Source organism: Pipra filicauda, unplaced genomic scaffold, assembly GCF_003945595.2.
Source record: "Pipra filicauda isolate LSUMZ 115617 unplaced genomic scaffold, ASM394559v2 scaffold306_size1276767_pilon, whole genome shotgun sequence".
NCBI lineage: Eukaryota > Metazoa > Chordata > Aves > Passeriformes > Pipridae > Pipra > Pipra filicauda.
This window is the reverse complement of record NW_024104428.1, coordinates 898,100-912,546: the sequence shown is the minus strand read 5'-3', so window position 1 is coordinate 912,546 and position 14,447 is coordinate 898,100. Positions and strand designations below refer to the sequence as shown.

The 14,447-nt window shown below is 50.1% G+C and overlaps 1 protein-coding gene across 1 annotated transcript in view; it reads left to right on the top strand.

Annotated features, from left to right (window-relative positions):
* The first annotated feature begins 5,114 nt into the window (after positions 1 to 5,114).
* IGSF3 (immunoglobulin superfamily member 3) overlaps positions 5,115 to 14,447 on the top strand; it is a 94,402-nt gene continuing 85,069 nt past the window's right edge. Inside the window, exon 1 of the mRNA XM_027719148.2 lies at positions 5,115 to 5,369. Coding sequence (XP_027574949.2) covers positions 5,327 to 5,369 — 43 coding nt within the window. The 5' untranslated portion in view covers positions 5,115 to 5,326. The remainder of the gene's footprint in view (positions 5,370 to 14,447) is intronic.

The following is a 14,447-nucleotide window of genomic DNA, read 5'->3' as shown; positions in this document are numbered from 1 at the left end:
AACACAGCGTTTGAGAATTAAATCAGGAGCAAAGGAAGCTTTTTGCCTTGTTGTAGCTCTTTGCTCTCTCAGGCCCTGAAGTGGGCACCAAGCTGCCCTGCTGCTAGGGCTGTGTCTGGAGGGGGCATGCAGGAGAAGTTCTGCAGCTCTCTAGTCCTGCAGCTCTGACCGTCAGCCCAGCTGGGCAGCACCAGCCCTCTCCCCTACACTGGCTTTGCTCCGCCAGGGAGAGAGCCAGCAGCCAGCCAGGGTGTTGAGAAGGTGGGAGCACTCCGGGAATCTAGTCAGGCAGCCACCTTGCCTCTCGCCTTCTTCATCATCAGGAAACACCCTTCACTCGGCACATATTCCAAAACCCAAAGCTGCTGTGTGTTTCTCACTGAGATGTTTCCCCAGTGTCATTTCCCAAGCTGGTAGTGTAATGTTTTTCCTGACAGATAGATCTTAACCTCAGGCAGAGTGCAACTTCAGATATGGGTACATTTATGAAAAAATTGGCATACTCTTCTGTCAAGCAACAGTTAAAAGAAAATCTGCAAAGGGATTAGCTGCCATACACTCTGGGGCTTGCTGACAGATGTCCTGGAAATCTGGAAATGTGTCGATCTATCTTTACACGGGGTTGTTTTCTTTTTTTTTTTTTTTTTTTTTTTTTTTTTTTTTTTGTTCTCTCTACTTCTCCCTCTCCTCATCCCTCTTTCCAGGGCACACTAATGGGAATTCCTTCAAATCCATAGGGCTGCCTGGGAAGTGCCTTGGTGCCATCCATGGATTGGCATACTGGTCCTGGGGTGCAATCTAGGCTGAGCTAGACCCAAAACCTCAGTCTAGTTAGATGCCAGCTTCCCTGCAATGGCAGCAGTGCTGCTTTGTGCCAGGGCAGTAGGGGTTTTCTTTCTGTTCCAACTGCAACCTCTCAGCTCGTTTTAAAGGAGTTTAAATGTTGGCCATTAAATATAAATATCTTCTTTTTCCTCTGGGTGAAACTGATGTTCAAAACTTCACAGTGTAAATAAGGTCTGGAGAAAATGTTTTAGGCAATGATTCTGTCAAAATAAATGGCTCTGGCCATTCCTCCCCACTTGAGACCAGAGCTTTAGGTGTGTTTCCTCTCAGAGGAGCTTTGACCTGATTGTGACGTTCTCCCAAGCACATCTTCAGGCTTAAGACCCTGAGTTCTGTGGATTGTGTTGCGTGATCTTGGGCAAATCACATAGGATGATTTTTTTTTAAGTGCTTTCTGTTTCTAGATGGTTTGATTCTGATTGCTCAATCCCCAAAATGCTCATGTGGCCTCTGAGAGGAGGGGGATGCGGATACACCTCCTGCTGTGCAAACCATACAGACTTTTCTGTTCTCCGGCTCTGGCCGGAGACATTGCCCTCAGGGAGGCAGTCACTCCTGCAGCTGTGGTTAAATCTCCCCCTCCTCCCCTTCACCATCTCTTTCCCTCCCCTACAGGAAGGAAATCATTCCCTCTGACTTGCCAAGGAGTCAGGAGTTGCCTGCCTTGCTCGGTTCAGCCCAGTCCTCTTTTTGATTTAGTTTGTTACCATTAGTCACCAGGTTACTGCCTGCTCCAAAATCTAAAGGATGCAAATCTGTCTTGTGATTGTTGCCTCCCCTGCCTGCTAATCAGAGGAGTGGGGCTAATACCCACTGGGTCCAGAAGTTGAGGGAGTGCAGTCTTTTGTCCGGAAGAAGGACCGGCATTCTTATTTAATAACGTACATACGTTGCGCTTCTGCCAAACCTCTTTTCTCTGAGGGCCAGACAACAGTTTTACTTCGCTCATCATCTGTGGGTCATGGGAAGCCTGTGCACATCGGGCAAGCAGCATATTCAGAGTCTGGATGTTGATGTCACTTTGCTTCCCTTGGGCAAAGGATGCAGCTCTCAGTCACAGCTGTTGTACTACAGCAGCCTCTGGCAGCCCAGAGGTTTGGGATGTATCAGCCCTGATGGCCCTCGGCCACACAGCAGCCGCCCAGCCTGGCCTCTCACCCGGGCTGTGGGCACCCTTTGGCTGTGCTTCTCCTGCAGAAGAGAAGGAGAAGCAGCTATGACTTGGTATGAGCACGGAACAGCTCGGCAGCACGTGGGATCATTTCCCCTTCTCCCTAAGAGCGAGCTCCCGCTGTCCAGTCTCAACCCCTGCCTGTCAAGGGGAAGCAAACTGCTGGCAGTGACTGAGCAGCAAGAACGACAGCAGTGTGGGTTGCGACCTAGCGAGTGTATCACCAGCATCACTTGAGTCACACCCGTCTGCCTCCAGCTATTACAGCCACCCCGCTGCCAAAGAGCAACCGCGTGGCCCGACCAAAATGATCTGGCTGCTGCTGAGCACGGCGCTCCTGAATGAGTCAGTTGTGCTGGGAGTACAAGGCAGCCCAGATCTGTCTTCCTGGAAAGCTACTTCACAGTAACCTTGTGCTTGAAACGGTTTTGTCTTTGAGGTGACTGTGGCGTTCGTTTCCATTCAGCCGCGTGAATAAACCACGCGGACAGACAGACATACACAGGGAGTCAGAGTCCCACTGCGGGAGCTTGAAACACCAGAGCCGAGCCTGAGGGAGGGCTGGCTGCCTCCCTAGGCTTGGGAGAGCTGTCCTGCCTGAGCCTCAGTTTCTCCACTGATGCAGAAGTGAGGCCAGTGTTTTCCCCAGAAGACAAGAAGGTGTTCGTGGAGTCCTCTGAGGAAAGGTGCTCTCGTGAACACCAAGCTATTTTTATTATTGGGGTCAGGGAGGAGAACACGTGCAAAGGTGACGGCGCTTTTGAAACACAGGTTCCCATTAATAGTCTTTAGCACACACAGTTCTTATTATAATCTAATTTGACTGGAATTGGATTAATCTTATAATGCTATAATGTCATTTCCATGGTCTTTTTATATTTTTATTGTTACTATGCATTAATGCAATACTCTGCAAGAGCTCTGAGAAGAGGATGTGAGTTTAGTGAATCTCTGATAACATTTTTGCAGGGCATTTTTATGCTCCTCTTAGGCTCGTACGCTGTAAAGTCACACAGTGCCTGGAAATAGCAAGAATTTACACAAAAATTCATCTTGAATTATCTTCCAGGAGGCTCCACTGGCAAAGGCAATGTATTCAGAGCCAAGAAACCAGGCTTGTCCCTGACCTGTCCCGGGAGCTCACCTGAATCATGCATTTTTTTCATCTCTGTCTCTTCATCTGAAGGCGGAAATAATATAGGAATGTTGTGAGTCTGTGGTCTATATCCCTTGCCATCTAGAAAACCTATCTTGTATCACCGAGCTTTAATGATTCCTTTTTATTGAGTTTATCCTGTATTTCTTAATTTGCCTTTTTTCCCTTTTGCTATTATTTATTTCTCTAGTTATAAATCTTTTGAAGCATTAGACTAAATTATCTTTATCCTGCATCCATTTAAAAGATGTTGGGCGTTTCCTTCAAAGTAGCCCCACAGTGCTTGCTCTGAATACTCATAGGCTTGTCTGTGAGGACTTAAAATAGGACGCCGCATGTGAAAAATATTGGCCAAGCTGAGCAATATTACACTGGATGACATTTCAACCCTCAAATCACCTAAGAGAAAAGCCAAATAGACTGGTATTTTCTATCAACTCTTATCATTACCCCTGTTCCTTTTCCAAGCCTCACTTGAAGGCAGTCTTGATGCAATTAAAGCTTAAGGGCCAAAGCGTGAGTTTCATTTTCAGTGCAAATACAGCACTAACCCTTTCTGTCCCACGTCTCTGCTTACTCTGTTCTTTGGTTCCTCTGTTCAGAGAGCACGGCAAAGCTGCAAACTAAACCTTCCACTCTGAAAACGGCACGCTTAACATTATTAGCCTGCAGAAACAGAATTTGCTGGGTCAGTAGGAGCTGGCTATCAACGCATCTGCCACGACAGCCACGTTGGGAAGCAAGACCATATGGTAATACAGACAGCTTCTGACTTCTGCTGGGTACAGCTTCTAAGGACTTGGCATGTTTTATTAGACAGTTTGTGATTGTGCTGGTTCCTGCCCGTCTGTGGCACAGAAGGGCTGGGTTCCTGCATTTGCATCACCAACACTTCACTGGGGTCTCTGTGTAGGCAGAAGGGTCTCCTGCAAAGGGTCTTTGCAGAACGAGAGGACTAGGAAGATACCTCATTCTGCTATTGTTGTTGCTCCTGGCCTCTTTTCTTATTTTTGTAAGCAAACAAGCTACTGGGGGGGCTGTTTGCAAAGACATTTGAACATCTGCACCCTTGGGAAGCGCTATCTCATTTGTCCTTTATTTATAAACAACCTAAACCCCAGTCCCTAGTGTTGCCATATTTATGCATATTTCAGTGTTACCTGGATGTACTTCTAACGCATTTCTGCCATTGACACATTGCAGTGTTGATTGCCTGGGCAGCATCCCAAGTGCAGCAGTGCCTGCACACTGCTGGGGGGGGGGGGGGGGGGGAGGCTCACATCCGGCAACCTGGCATTAATACCAGGATTCGGGTCTCCACAACAAGCGCATCGCAGCGGGACACCCACGAGTTGGTCGAAACTTAGCAAGCCCCGCTGTTATTTTTGGTTCGCACGGGGACAAAAGGGCTCGTTTACGCCGCGTCCCAAAAGAAGCCGGGTTTCCGAAGCGCGCCACCGAGGACTCTCTCTCTCTTTTTTTTTTTTTCCCCTTTAAAACAAAAGAACCCGTTTTTACCCCTGCAAGCTCTTTCCTCGACCCCGACCCGCGCTCCAAAGCCGCGCTCGGCGGCCCCGTCCCGGCCCCGCGGGGGCGCGGCGGGCGCTGCCCGCCCCGCTCGGGGGGTTGCGGGCGGTGCGGGGCGGTGCGGGGCGGGCCGGGGGAGGGGTTTGGCGGCGGGAGGCAGTGCCGGGCACCCCGCGGCGGCGGCGCTGAGCGGGCGGCCGGGGCGGGCGGGCAGGTGAGGGCGGCGGGCCGGGGCGAGCCGAAGTGGGGGGGGGCGCGGCGCCCCGCTTTATTTTTGCGTAACTTTGCGGGGTGGGGTCTTTTTGTTGTTGCTTCGTGAGCTCTCCCCCACTCCGCTCCCCCTTTTTTTTTTCCGCGCCTTGCAGGAGACGTGGTTTGTTTTTTTTCCTTCTCCGTTTTCCTCCTGCCTCTCCCGCGGGAGCCGTCGGCGCGGGGCGGGGGGGGGAGGCGCGGCGGCCGCCCCGGTGCGGGGGCGATGCCCCCGCCCGCCTTGGCGCCTCCCCGTGCCGGCCCCGCCGCCTTCCCTTTGTGCCGCCGGGCCCGGCGCGTCGCCTGCCCCGGGAGCCCCGCGGAGCCCCGCGGCGGGAGGTAAGGGCGGGCGGCCGCCGCCCCGCGCCCCGGCAGCCATGCGGACCCTGCGGCCGCAGCTCGCCTCCCTGCTCCTCCTCGGTAAGTGCCGCCGGGGAAAGGGTGGGACGGGACGGGATGGGATGGGATGGGACGGGGGTCGGCCGGGAAGGGTGGGACGAGACGGGACCCCCGCGCCTCCCGGTGGGTGCCGTCGCTGGCGGGTCGTGCGGGAGGGTCACCCCTTGCGAACGCCGAGCGCGTGTCCCCAGGAGTTGTCACTGCCCGCGCTGCTCCAGCGGTTGGAGGGAGGAATGGGGTGGGGGAAAAAATTAAACATATATATAAAAATATGTGTATATGTATATAACAAATCGGTCATGGTTTCATGTCCACCTGCAGTACCCCGGTGACCATCCTCGCCAGGGCGCGGCGCGGGGTCCAGCCAGGGCGTGGGAGCGGAGGGGACGGGCACCTCCTCCGCGCCTGGGCTCCGGCATCAACTTGGGGAAGGGGAGCGACCGGCCGCGGTCTGCTCCTGCTGGGGTCGGGGGGCGTCTCGGAGGGGAGCCGTCAGGGTAGGGAGTTTATACGGGTCTGTGCTGAGCTTGCACAATGAAGGCAGAGAAAACGCCTGGGGTAAGGTAGGCTGTAGAAACAAAGTGCTCTGCTTGGCTGTCGGAAGAGCGCGTTGAAATGTGGAGGGAAGGCAGTCGCTGCTGCCGTGAAATGCAGTTTGATTGCTTTGTGCTGTCTCTCAAACTCCTCCCGTAGTCCCTTCGCCCTGCCTGCGTTTCGTACCCTGCGAACCGTTAAACGCGTGGTTTTGTCCCATCGCACAAGTGCCCGGGGATGACTCTCTGCAGTTCTGTAAAGTCCTCTGGGACCCCGCTGCTGGATGAGAGAGGCTGTAGCAATGCAAGATCCCTTCCTACAAATTTGGGAAAAGCAGAATACAAGACAATTAAAATGCCTCTTACGTTTTTAGTGGCAGACCATGTGCCAGGCTTAAGTACTGATGAGTTGATAGGAACATTTGTGGGAAATACTGTACGGCAACCTCATGCTGCTTTCTGCCTGTTTATGTACAGAGCAAACGGGGAGCTGTTTTGATTTGCCTTTTCATTGGTATGATTTTCTGCTGGCGTTAATGCCATGGAGGGAAGAAGCAGCAATGCCATGGAGGGAAGAAGCAGCAAGGCTGGCACTTTCACTGTCTTGAGAATTGTCACATACTTACCTGCTCTGCCAATTTGGGGAACAAGGTCTTTGCTTGAATTGCAGTCGTGCTTCCATGTCTGTAATTTGCCTGTGTGTGTGTGTGTTTGCATGCACTCTGTCTGTCTTTAGCAAAGAAAAAGAGAGAGAACTCTTTGAGATGGTTTTGGAGGAGGTTCAAACTTCCCCTAACCACTAGCTTTCCCCCTTGGGTTCCCTAAATTAAAAAAAGCTGTCTTCAAGCTAAGTTTGCCCGGGGTGGCTTTGCTCCGCGAGTCTGTCGCAGCCCGCAAGATGGGTGGAGGCGGAGGGCACTCGCTCGCTGCCTTGTCTTCGCACGCTCAATCTCTCCCGTTGAAGAACAATAACACCATTCTGGATTAGGGATTCCTAATATGGAGCGGTCGGTCGGTCGGTCTGTTGCCTGCGCTCCGAGGCACTCCCAGCCGCTGCGGCGGCGGAGCAGCAGAGGGCATCCATCGTCTTGCCGAAGGCTCCCCGCGGCGGTACAGAAGTGGGAACCCACCAGCCCGTGTTGGTGCTCACACGGCGCCGGGCCCGCTGCCAAGGCTGCCCCGACCCCCCCCACCCCTCCCTGCTTGCAGGAACAGGCTTTCTGGGTTTGACCTGAAACTGGCTCTAACCTGCCTTTGCCCTCCCCCCGGGGGGGGATGAGCTGCTGAGGTGTCATCTGTTGCTGGGGAGGATCGGCTGCTTTCCACTGGTCCCAAATCCCACGGATGTAGCTAGTTCGTAAAAACGCTGTGCTGGCCTCCCTGTGCTAAGCGTGAGGCTGCTTTTAGCGGTAGGAAGCGTGCCACGTGTGCGCTTGGAGTTAGTTTTCTTTTGGTGTTTTTCACCTGGACTTCTTTTTAGCCGGTTGATCCGCGTTTGCCCAGCTGCTGATTTTGATAAAACTGGGGATGTGCGGCCGTGCCTCAAAGCCTCGAGTCGCACAGAAGTGCTTTAGGTTGCTCTTTGTAAAACTAAGACATCATTTGGCTTCGTGGAGAAGTGACTGGAGTAAAAATCCCTGTTTGGTAACAAAAATATGTGACTGGCTAGAAGAGGACTGTTGCTTTCCAAACAAGTAACGTTAATGCTAGAATATAGGGATAACATACTGTGGGTTGAATACGCAGAAAAAGAAATGCAACTCATTTTTTTTCTTTCTCCTTTTGCAAACTCATTAAAATCACTGAAGGAGGAATTGTGGTTATGGAAAGAGGAGGTGGATGGTTTAAAATAATATTTCAAGCATTAACTACCTACCACAATCCAAGTAACTGTGAAGCCAGGGTTTGAAAACCCACATCTGGCATGTGGGTGTAACATTTGTAGATCTCTGCTGGTTTTTTTCCCCTTCTTGCTGCAGTGTTTGTTACAGGGTTCTTTAAACAAGTGGCACTTCATCACAGCAAGTACAAAATGGGAAAATAGAGCAAGTGCTGTAAATAATCCTCATGCAGCGATGAGACCATTAATACTTGTGCCAGCCAGTGCTAATCCTGTGTGTAGTTGCAAGATTTACCTCCTTTTTTTACAGGAATGCAAAGTCTGATACTCCTCATATTTATAGTGTAATATATAGGAAACACAATAGGCTTCTGGGGAATGCTGAATTCATTCATGTCAGTGACTGGTTTATGAATAGTTCTGCTTTTGAGTCTCTTGCAGTCTCCAGAATACCACCTGTGAATGCAATTTACGGCTCTTTGTGTTCAAACACTGCATATGTATATATGTACATAGACTCATTACCCTCTTCCTCTCTCTATTCATGCATAGTAATTGGTGATTTATTTGCGATTCCTAGAGGGGAGCAGAGCATGCATAAGGTCTTGAAGCTGCAGCTCACTTGTAAATGGCACGTTGGAGTGAAATAACGATGCAGAGGTGACTCTTGGAGAGAGAGAAGGGATGGTCTTAGAGGTCTGACTCCTGGAGGGGGACGAGGTTCTGGCCGGGGAGCAGCAGTGAGCAGTTGGCTGCCGCTCAAGTGTTCCGCTCCCGCGCCCTCCTGCTCCTCTGCTGCCTGCCCATGCACGGGGGCCGAGGGGGCCGTGGCTGACACACAGGTCTAGATGCAATAGAGCTGGAGGGTGCTTGGCTGGAGGGGAACAGGCGGAGAAAACAGCATCGCGGGTGTTTGCACACACGGGGTTTGGGGTTGTTTTTGTTTACGCAGCTAGCGGCCCAGGAACGTTGCTGGCGCCTCATCTGCTCCTCGATGCATTGTTAGCAACAGTGGCCAAGATCGTGCTTTCTCCATCTGCGTCTGCCCAAAGTCCTCCGCCGCGAGCTTCGTTTTGCAAGCCAGCTCTGCTGCCCTCATGCCCGTGTTTGCTGCCTCTAGATCGCTGTGGTGTGCGGTGCCGAACCCGGACCCATCCCGAGTGTGCTGCCGTGGGCTGTGGCTCTGCTTCTTTTGGGGAATGAGGGCTCTGCGAGTGGCCCGGGCTGTTGCCTCGTTTCTGCATGTGATTCGTCTGGCTCTCTGGGTTTCCCAAGTGTGGCGGGAGGCTGCTGTGGCCATCGGTGCTGGGCTGGCAGGCTCTGCTCCTGCGCATCCCCAAATGTAATTCTTCACAGGGAGACTCCCTCCCTGCAGTCTTTGGCCAGACTGTCTGACATCCGGAGGCTCCTGCAAATCCTGTTTATTTACACAGGAGGTTTTGGTTTATGCGAATTGTTGTCTTTTAGTTGACCTTCCGTCAAGTTAGATGTCTTTATTAAAGCAGTTTTTATTGTAAATCGAATGTGTACTTAGAACACTTTTACCAGACCCATTATATAAAGTGAAAGGCAGAATGAACAGCCCTGCAGACCACAGGAAAGAGGGTGGGAGAGAGAGGGTCACAGGGAGAACATCTCTTCAGTGTTGGAAGGCCTGTGGAGTTTTTTTGACCAGCAAATTGCCTTTTTTGGAAAAAAAAAATTCTTTTAAAGCTTTTCTTTTAGTCTCTCTTGTCTTCTTTCTTACCCCTACAAAATCAGTGAGGGGTTCAGCCATTGGCTTAAAGGTTATACAGTCTAGCATGAAGCCAGAAGTTTTTTCACTGGTTTATCTTAGATGAATCAGAGTGCTATGATTTGAAAAAGTGCTTCTTGCTGTCTGATAATTAGCAATCTGCAGACCCTGCCCAGAAACTTTAAGCACCAGGAAAATTGCCTGAAAGGAGGGGAAAGATTTTCAAGCACAATAGGGTTTTCTTCTTGTTGCTAGTGTTCCTCAGCTCGTGATTTGACTTGTCTACTGGTATCAAGGACGTTTAGGCCCTCCAGCCAGTGTCTGAAAAACTGCAGTGTTGCGATTTGCCTCTGGCTTTGAAGTTCCTAAATACTCTTTAATGATAACCTGCTAAATTGGTTTTGACTCCATTTTTATGTTGGCATCTCTTTCCCAGTCATACAAAATCTTCTTAAAGAATAGTCCTCTGTGTTAGAATGTTAGGAGACGTTTAGCATCTGTTCTTTATCGGCTGTGGAAGAGCTAAAATGGAGTCTGTCCTCACAAAGTGGGGTTTGACACATTACAAGGCAAAGAAATTGGGTCTGCAGCTGCCTTTGGTGGGTCTAGGATGTTTGCGTGCATATATGTTATTTCCAGCTCTAACCTGTTGCTCACCCTGTCTCCATCAGTGTACTAAGAACATTTCAAATGATACAAGTTAATGAGCTTTTTCTTGTTAGGTTTAATTAGGAAATGACAATGAGACAAGAGGAAATCTTGTCTTTCTAGCTGCTTCTACAGTCACATTTCAGTAAGTAATTGAACACTAGCACACAGCCAGACCATCTCAGCTAAGTAATGGGAAGCGTTTCTTGAGAAGGGGAAATGCTTGGACACTCAGGACTCGAATCACTGCTGCACAGTACTTGCACAAATGCCAAAAAGCAGGGCTGCTCCTGAAAGGAGGTGTGCCAGCCTGGTTCCTGCCCAGTGTGGCAGGGAGGGGAGGGTGCAGGCCAGGTTCTCACATGAGGACCAGTTGGAGGGATTTGCTTGATCTCAAAGCTAACTTTGAGTTAATGCATAAATGCATAAAGGGACTGGAGGGGTGTGCCTGCTATGAAAGTAGGTCCATTTTTTGTGTGGTCTTGCAGATGGTTGTGGGGGCCGAAGGGTGCTAGGGAGGCAGGTGGCTGGAGGGCATGGTGAATTCCTCTGGCTGGATTACCCCAGTTTGCTGGGATGTGTGTGCTCCATGCCCCAGGGCCTCGGTACTGGGTCCAGGATGTGCCACCAGTTGCTCAGCCCTGCCGAAGGGGTGAGGTGAGTCCAGTGTTTGACCCCAGCCGCTCTCTTAGCTGTTACCAGTTCCTGACAGAGGCTGCTGCTGTGTCCTGCTTAGTGTTTAATCTGTAGTTTCAGGCTGAGGCCACTGCTTGTACCCTCCTATGGCAGCTTCTTTCTGATTTTACTCCACTGTTGGTGGTTCCTTGGTGTTTCCAGGTCCGTTTCCAGCTCTTTTTGGGTGATGGTCCACAGGGAAGGAAGGAAGAACTGGTGCACCGGTAAGTGGAGGAGTGGAGAAAAGATTACGGACACATAGAATGGTTTGGGTTGGAAGGGACCTTAAAGATCCTCTAGTTCCAACACCCCCTGCTGTGGGCAGGGATACCACCCACTAGACCAGGTTGCTCAGACCCCCATCCAACCCGACCTTGAGCACTTCCAAGGACAAGGCATCCATAACTTCTCTGGGCAACCTATTCCAGTGCCTCACCACCCTGTGAGTAGAGAATTTCCTCCTAACATCTAGTCTAAAACTCCCCTTTTTTGGTTTAAAACTGTTCCCTCTTGTCCTATCACTGTCTGGCTGTGTATAAAGTTGGTTTCCATTTTTTTTTTCATAAGTCCCCTTGGAGTACTGAAAGGCTGCAGTGAGGTCTCCCTGGAGCCTTCTCTGCTCCAAAAGATGAGCCAAGGGAAAGCAGTGGGAGAAGGAGGAAGGTGGGAGAACCCAAATGACTGGAAAGCGGAAAACAGGCTCTAGAGGATGAGTCTTGCTGAATGCTGGGCCTTGCACCACGTCCATAGCTTTTACAGCATCAAAGACTCCCAAGTACGATGGAAAGAGATAGTGGGGATCTGTCCCTATTTGTTGTCTTGTTCCTGAGCAGTGTACTTACTGCTCCTCTCGACTGATTTCTTTCCTACCAAGAAACTGATTCCATCTGGGACTTGCAAAATCAGCTAGTGCTTCTCCTGTCTCTTCTGATCTTGGCAGACTTAAGACTTTGCCAGTCAGGAAGGGATGAGGCTCCTGCTGAAGTGCAGGGATAAGGAGATTCCTGTGCAGTTCCCTGTGACAATGTTGATTGACTCCATTGGGATCCAGAGCATATTCTGCAGGCCAGCACATGGGGCAGCTGCACAACCATTAGCACCAGCAAGCATGACACTCGTGCCAGTTGTTTGGTTTGGTGTTCTGGATATTGTTTCTCTGTCCCTTGCAAAACAGCTCATCAGGGTCTGACTCGATTGGAGGTAATTTTTGATAGTTGTGGCACTGCTAAGTTTTGGGGTTATTTTAACTAGTGGTGTGAGTTTGGAATTGGTGTAATTTGCCTAGTGTTCCCTACTCTGCTCACAAAAGCTGGTAGTTTTGCTTCCAGGCAAATATCTTCCTCTCTGGAGTCATTGCAATTACAGGGGGAATAGCAGGGAATGGTGATGCATCTGAGATTTTGGATTTTTTTTTTTCTTTTTATTTGCTTCCTTGGTGATTGTTCCCTACCCCCATTGCATCCCCCTTCTGTCTGGCTGAGGCCCACTGTCCCCTTTAATGGCTTTTGGGCTTTGTATGGAAGTTGATAAGCTTGTCAAAGGGAGATGGGAGAGTGGGGTGAGGTAGATAAGTTTTTTGACAGACTCTGTAGAGCTGGATATCTCTTCTGTGTTTGAGAGGAGCTCAGCACTGACCCAGGCTGCTGTGTGAAATGGATGGTTTCTGAAGCCTTTAGAGAAACAGAGGGTTGAAGATGAGATATGAAACCCCAAAATAGCAAAGAAGTTTTCGTTTGCTTCTTTGGGAAGAAAGGGCTCTGATCTCTCATGACAGCAAGGTTATCGAGATTCGACTGCTTAGATGAACTGAGATGTTGTCTCCTTGCATTAATCTTTCTGTCTTCATTCAGCATCATCGTCATCAACACAGGAGTCTGCCCAGGTTCCTCCAAATCTCTCTGAAAGGGAAGCTGGACCTTAAGTATAAGGCAAGAGGGGAAGGCAGTTGTTTGTTGCCAGAAGTCATCCAGAAGCTCGATACTCTGCAAAATCATACTGCTGGAATCTGGCACTTATTAACTCAAGTTACCCAGTACCTAGGATCTAGCCAAAGGGCTCTGGCTGGCTGCCAAGCTGAAATTACCAACCTGGGTGTCAGGCCTCGTTGGTTCCTTTTTGATAGCTTGAAATAGGAGCTTCCCAAGAAGTGTGTGCGCCAGCCTTTCTTAAAGACGTGTTTCTTCTTACAGCTTTGTGAAGCTTTCGAGGTAATTATAGTACTTACTAATATTTATTCCCTTCTAAGCAGTTATCTGAATGCGTTTATCTCTTTTGAGGTACTCTGCCCCCTCTCACCGTGTTGTTTCATCCCATCTCCCTGACTCAGGGCTTTCTGCTCCCTCCCCTCTCATACAGTCCTTGGTCCTCAGCTTCCTCCACCTCCTGAATATGCTGTTGAGCACTGCTTTCCTCTCCTGGAGGTTCCCATACCCCTCTGTCTAATCCCATTACAGAGGAGGGATGTTTGCTCTGTCTTGCAGGGCGTGATTGTTTAACTGCCCTGCCAGGTGCTAAGGCGCTTTTGCCATGAAGGACGTGGATACCAAGAGGAACTGGGCTGGCCTTGTGCCATCCCTCGGCTTTCTGCTGACTGCTTGTGGCCTGCAGACAATATCTTAAGAGCTCCTGCTGAAGGGTTTGACCTTTGTGCCTGCGGTGTTATCCGGCGCCTACAGCAGGAGTCACAGCATGCAAATTCCAGTGCTTTCTTCTGACTTGTGATATAATTGTGGGCAAGTCACTCCGTCTCTGTTCTCAGCTTCTTGAAGTAGAGAGAGTGGCTTAAAAGGTGTCATGGGATTTTCTTGTGAGGAAATATGCAGTGCTAGGGCTGAGGTCTTGCTTGCTGTTTTAAGCAAACAGGCTGCTTTTTTCTTACACATGGAAGAAAGTGTAGGATGGAAGAGATTGTTGTGCCCTGATTGATTTCACTCCTGGTGTTAGGAAAAGAAGGAAAATTGATTTTTTTTTTTTTTTACTTTGAGCTCTACCCGCACAAGCTCTCTCGCTTATCCTGCGTGAATGGGACCAGGCTCTCCTTGCCACCTCGTGGGGCACGGCCCACGTGAGTGTAATTTGGAGCTGCTGTGATTCATTCCAGCCCTCAGTGTTACAGCAGCACAGTTAATCTATGGGTCACTGGCATGTAAGGAGCTGTTATGTCTAATCAGTCCCATGCCATGAGCTAGTTGGCAGTTAAATCTAATCTAGAGTGTGTAGCTGCCAAATGCTTGGAGTCACCAAGCACTTACTCCTTTCTGCTGTAAATAAGGCTGACTTGAACAGGATCAGCTTCAGGTGCTTGTGAGTAGGGATCAGAGTTCGGCCTCAGATACCTGTACTGCACAGGGGCAGAGGTTGTCTGGAGTCTGAAGGGCTACAGAAAGGGTGTAAATCTACCTCCTCATCTTCATAAGTAGATACCAAAACACCTTCTTCTCATTTCACATCACTTTTACTCCCACCTCCTTCCCCTTGCCTAGATGTGAGGAGAGGTGTGTTTGGAGGTGATCTCTCAGGTACTGCTGTCGTCATTAGAGTGTAGAGGGACCCTGTCTTGATTCTTGCATGTGTTTCAGTCCTGCCTGAGATGCCTGGTTTTTATTTTTCCTTTTCTAGTTTCTGCTGCCCTTGCGCCTCATCCACTCTTCTTGAATTTTCCAGTTGTG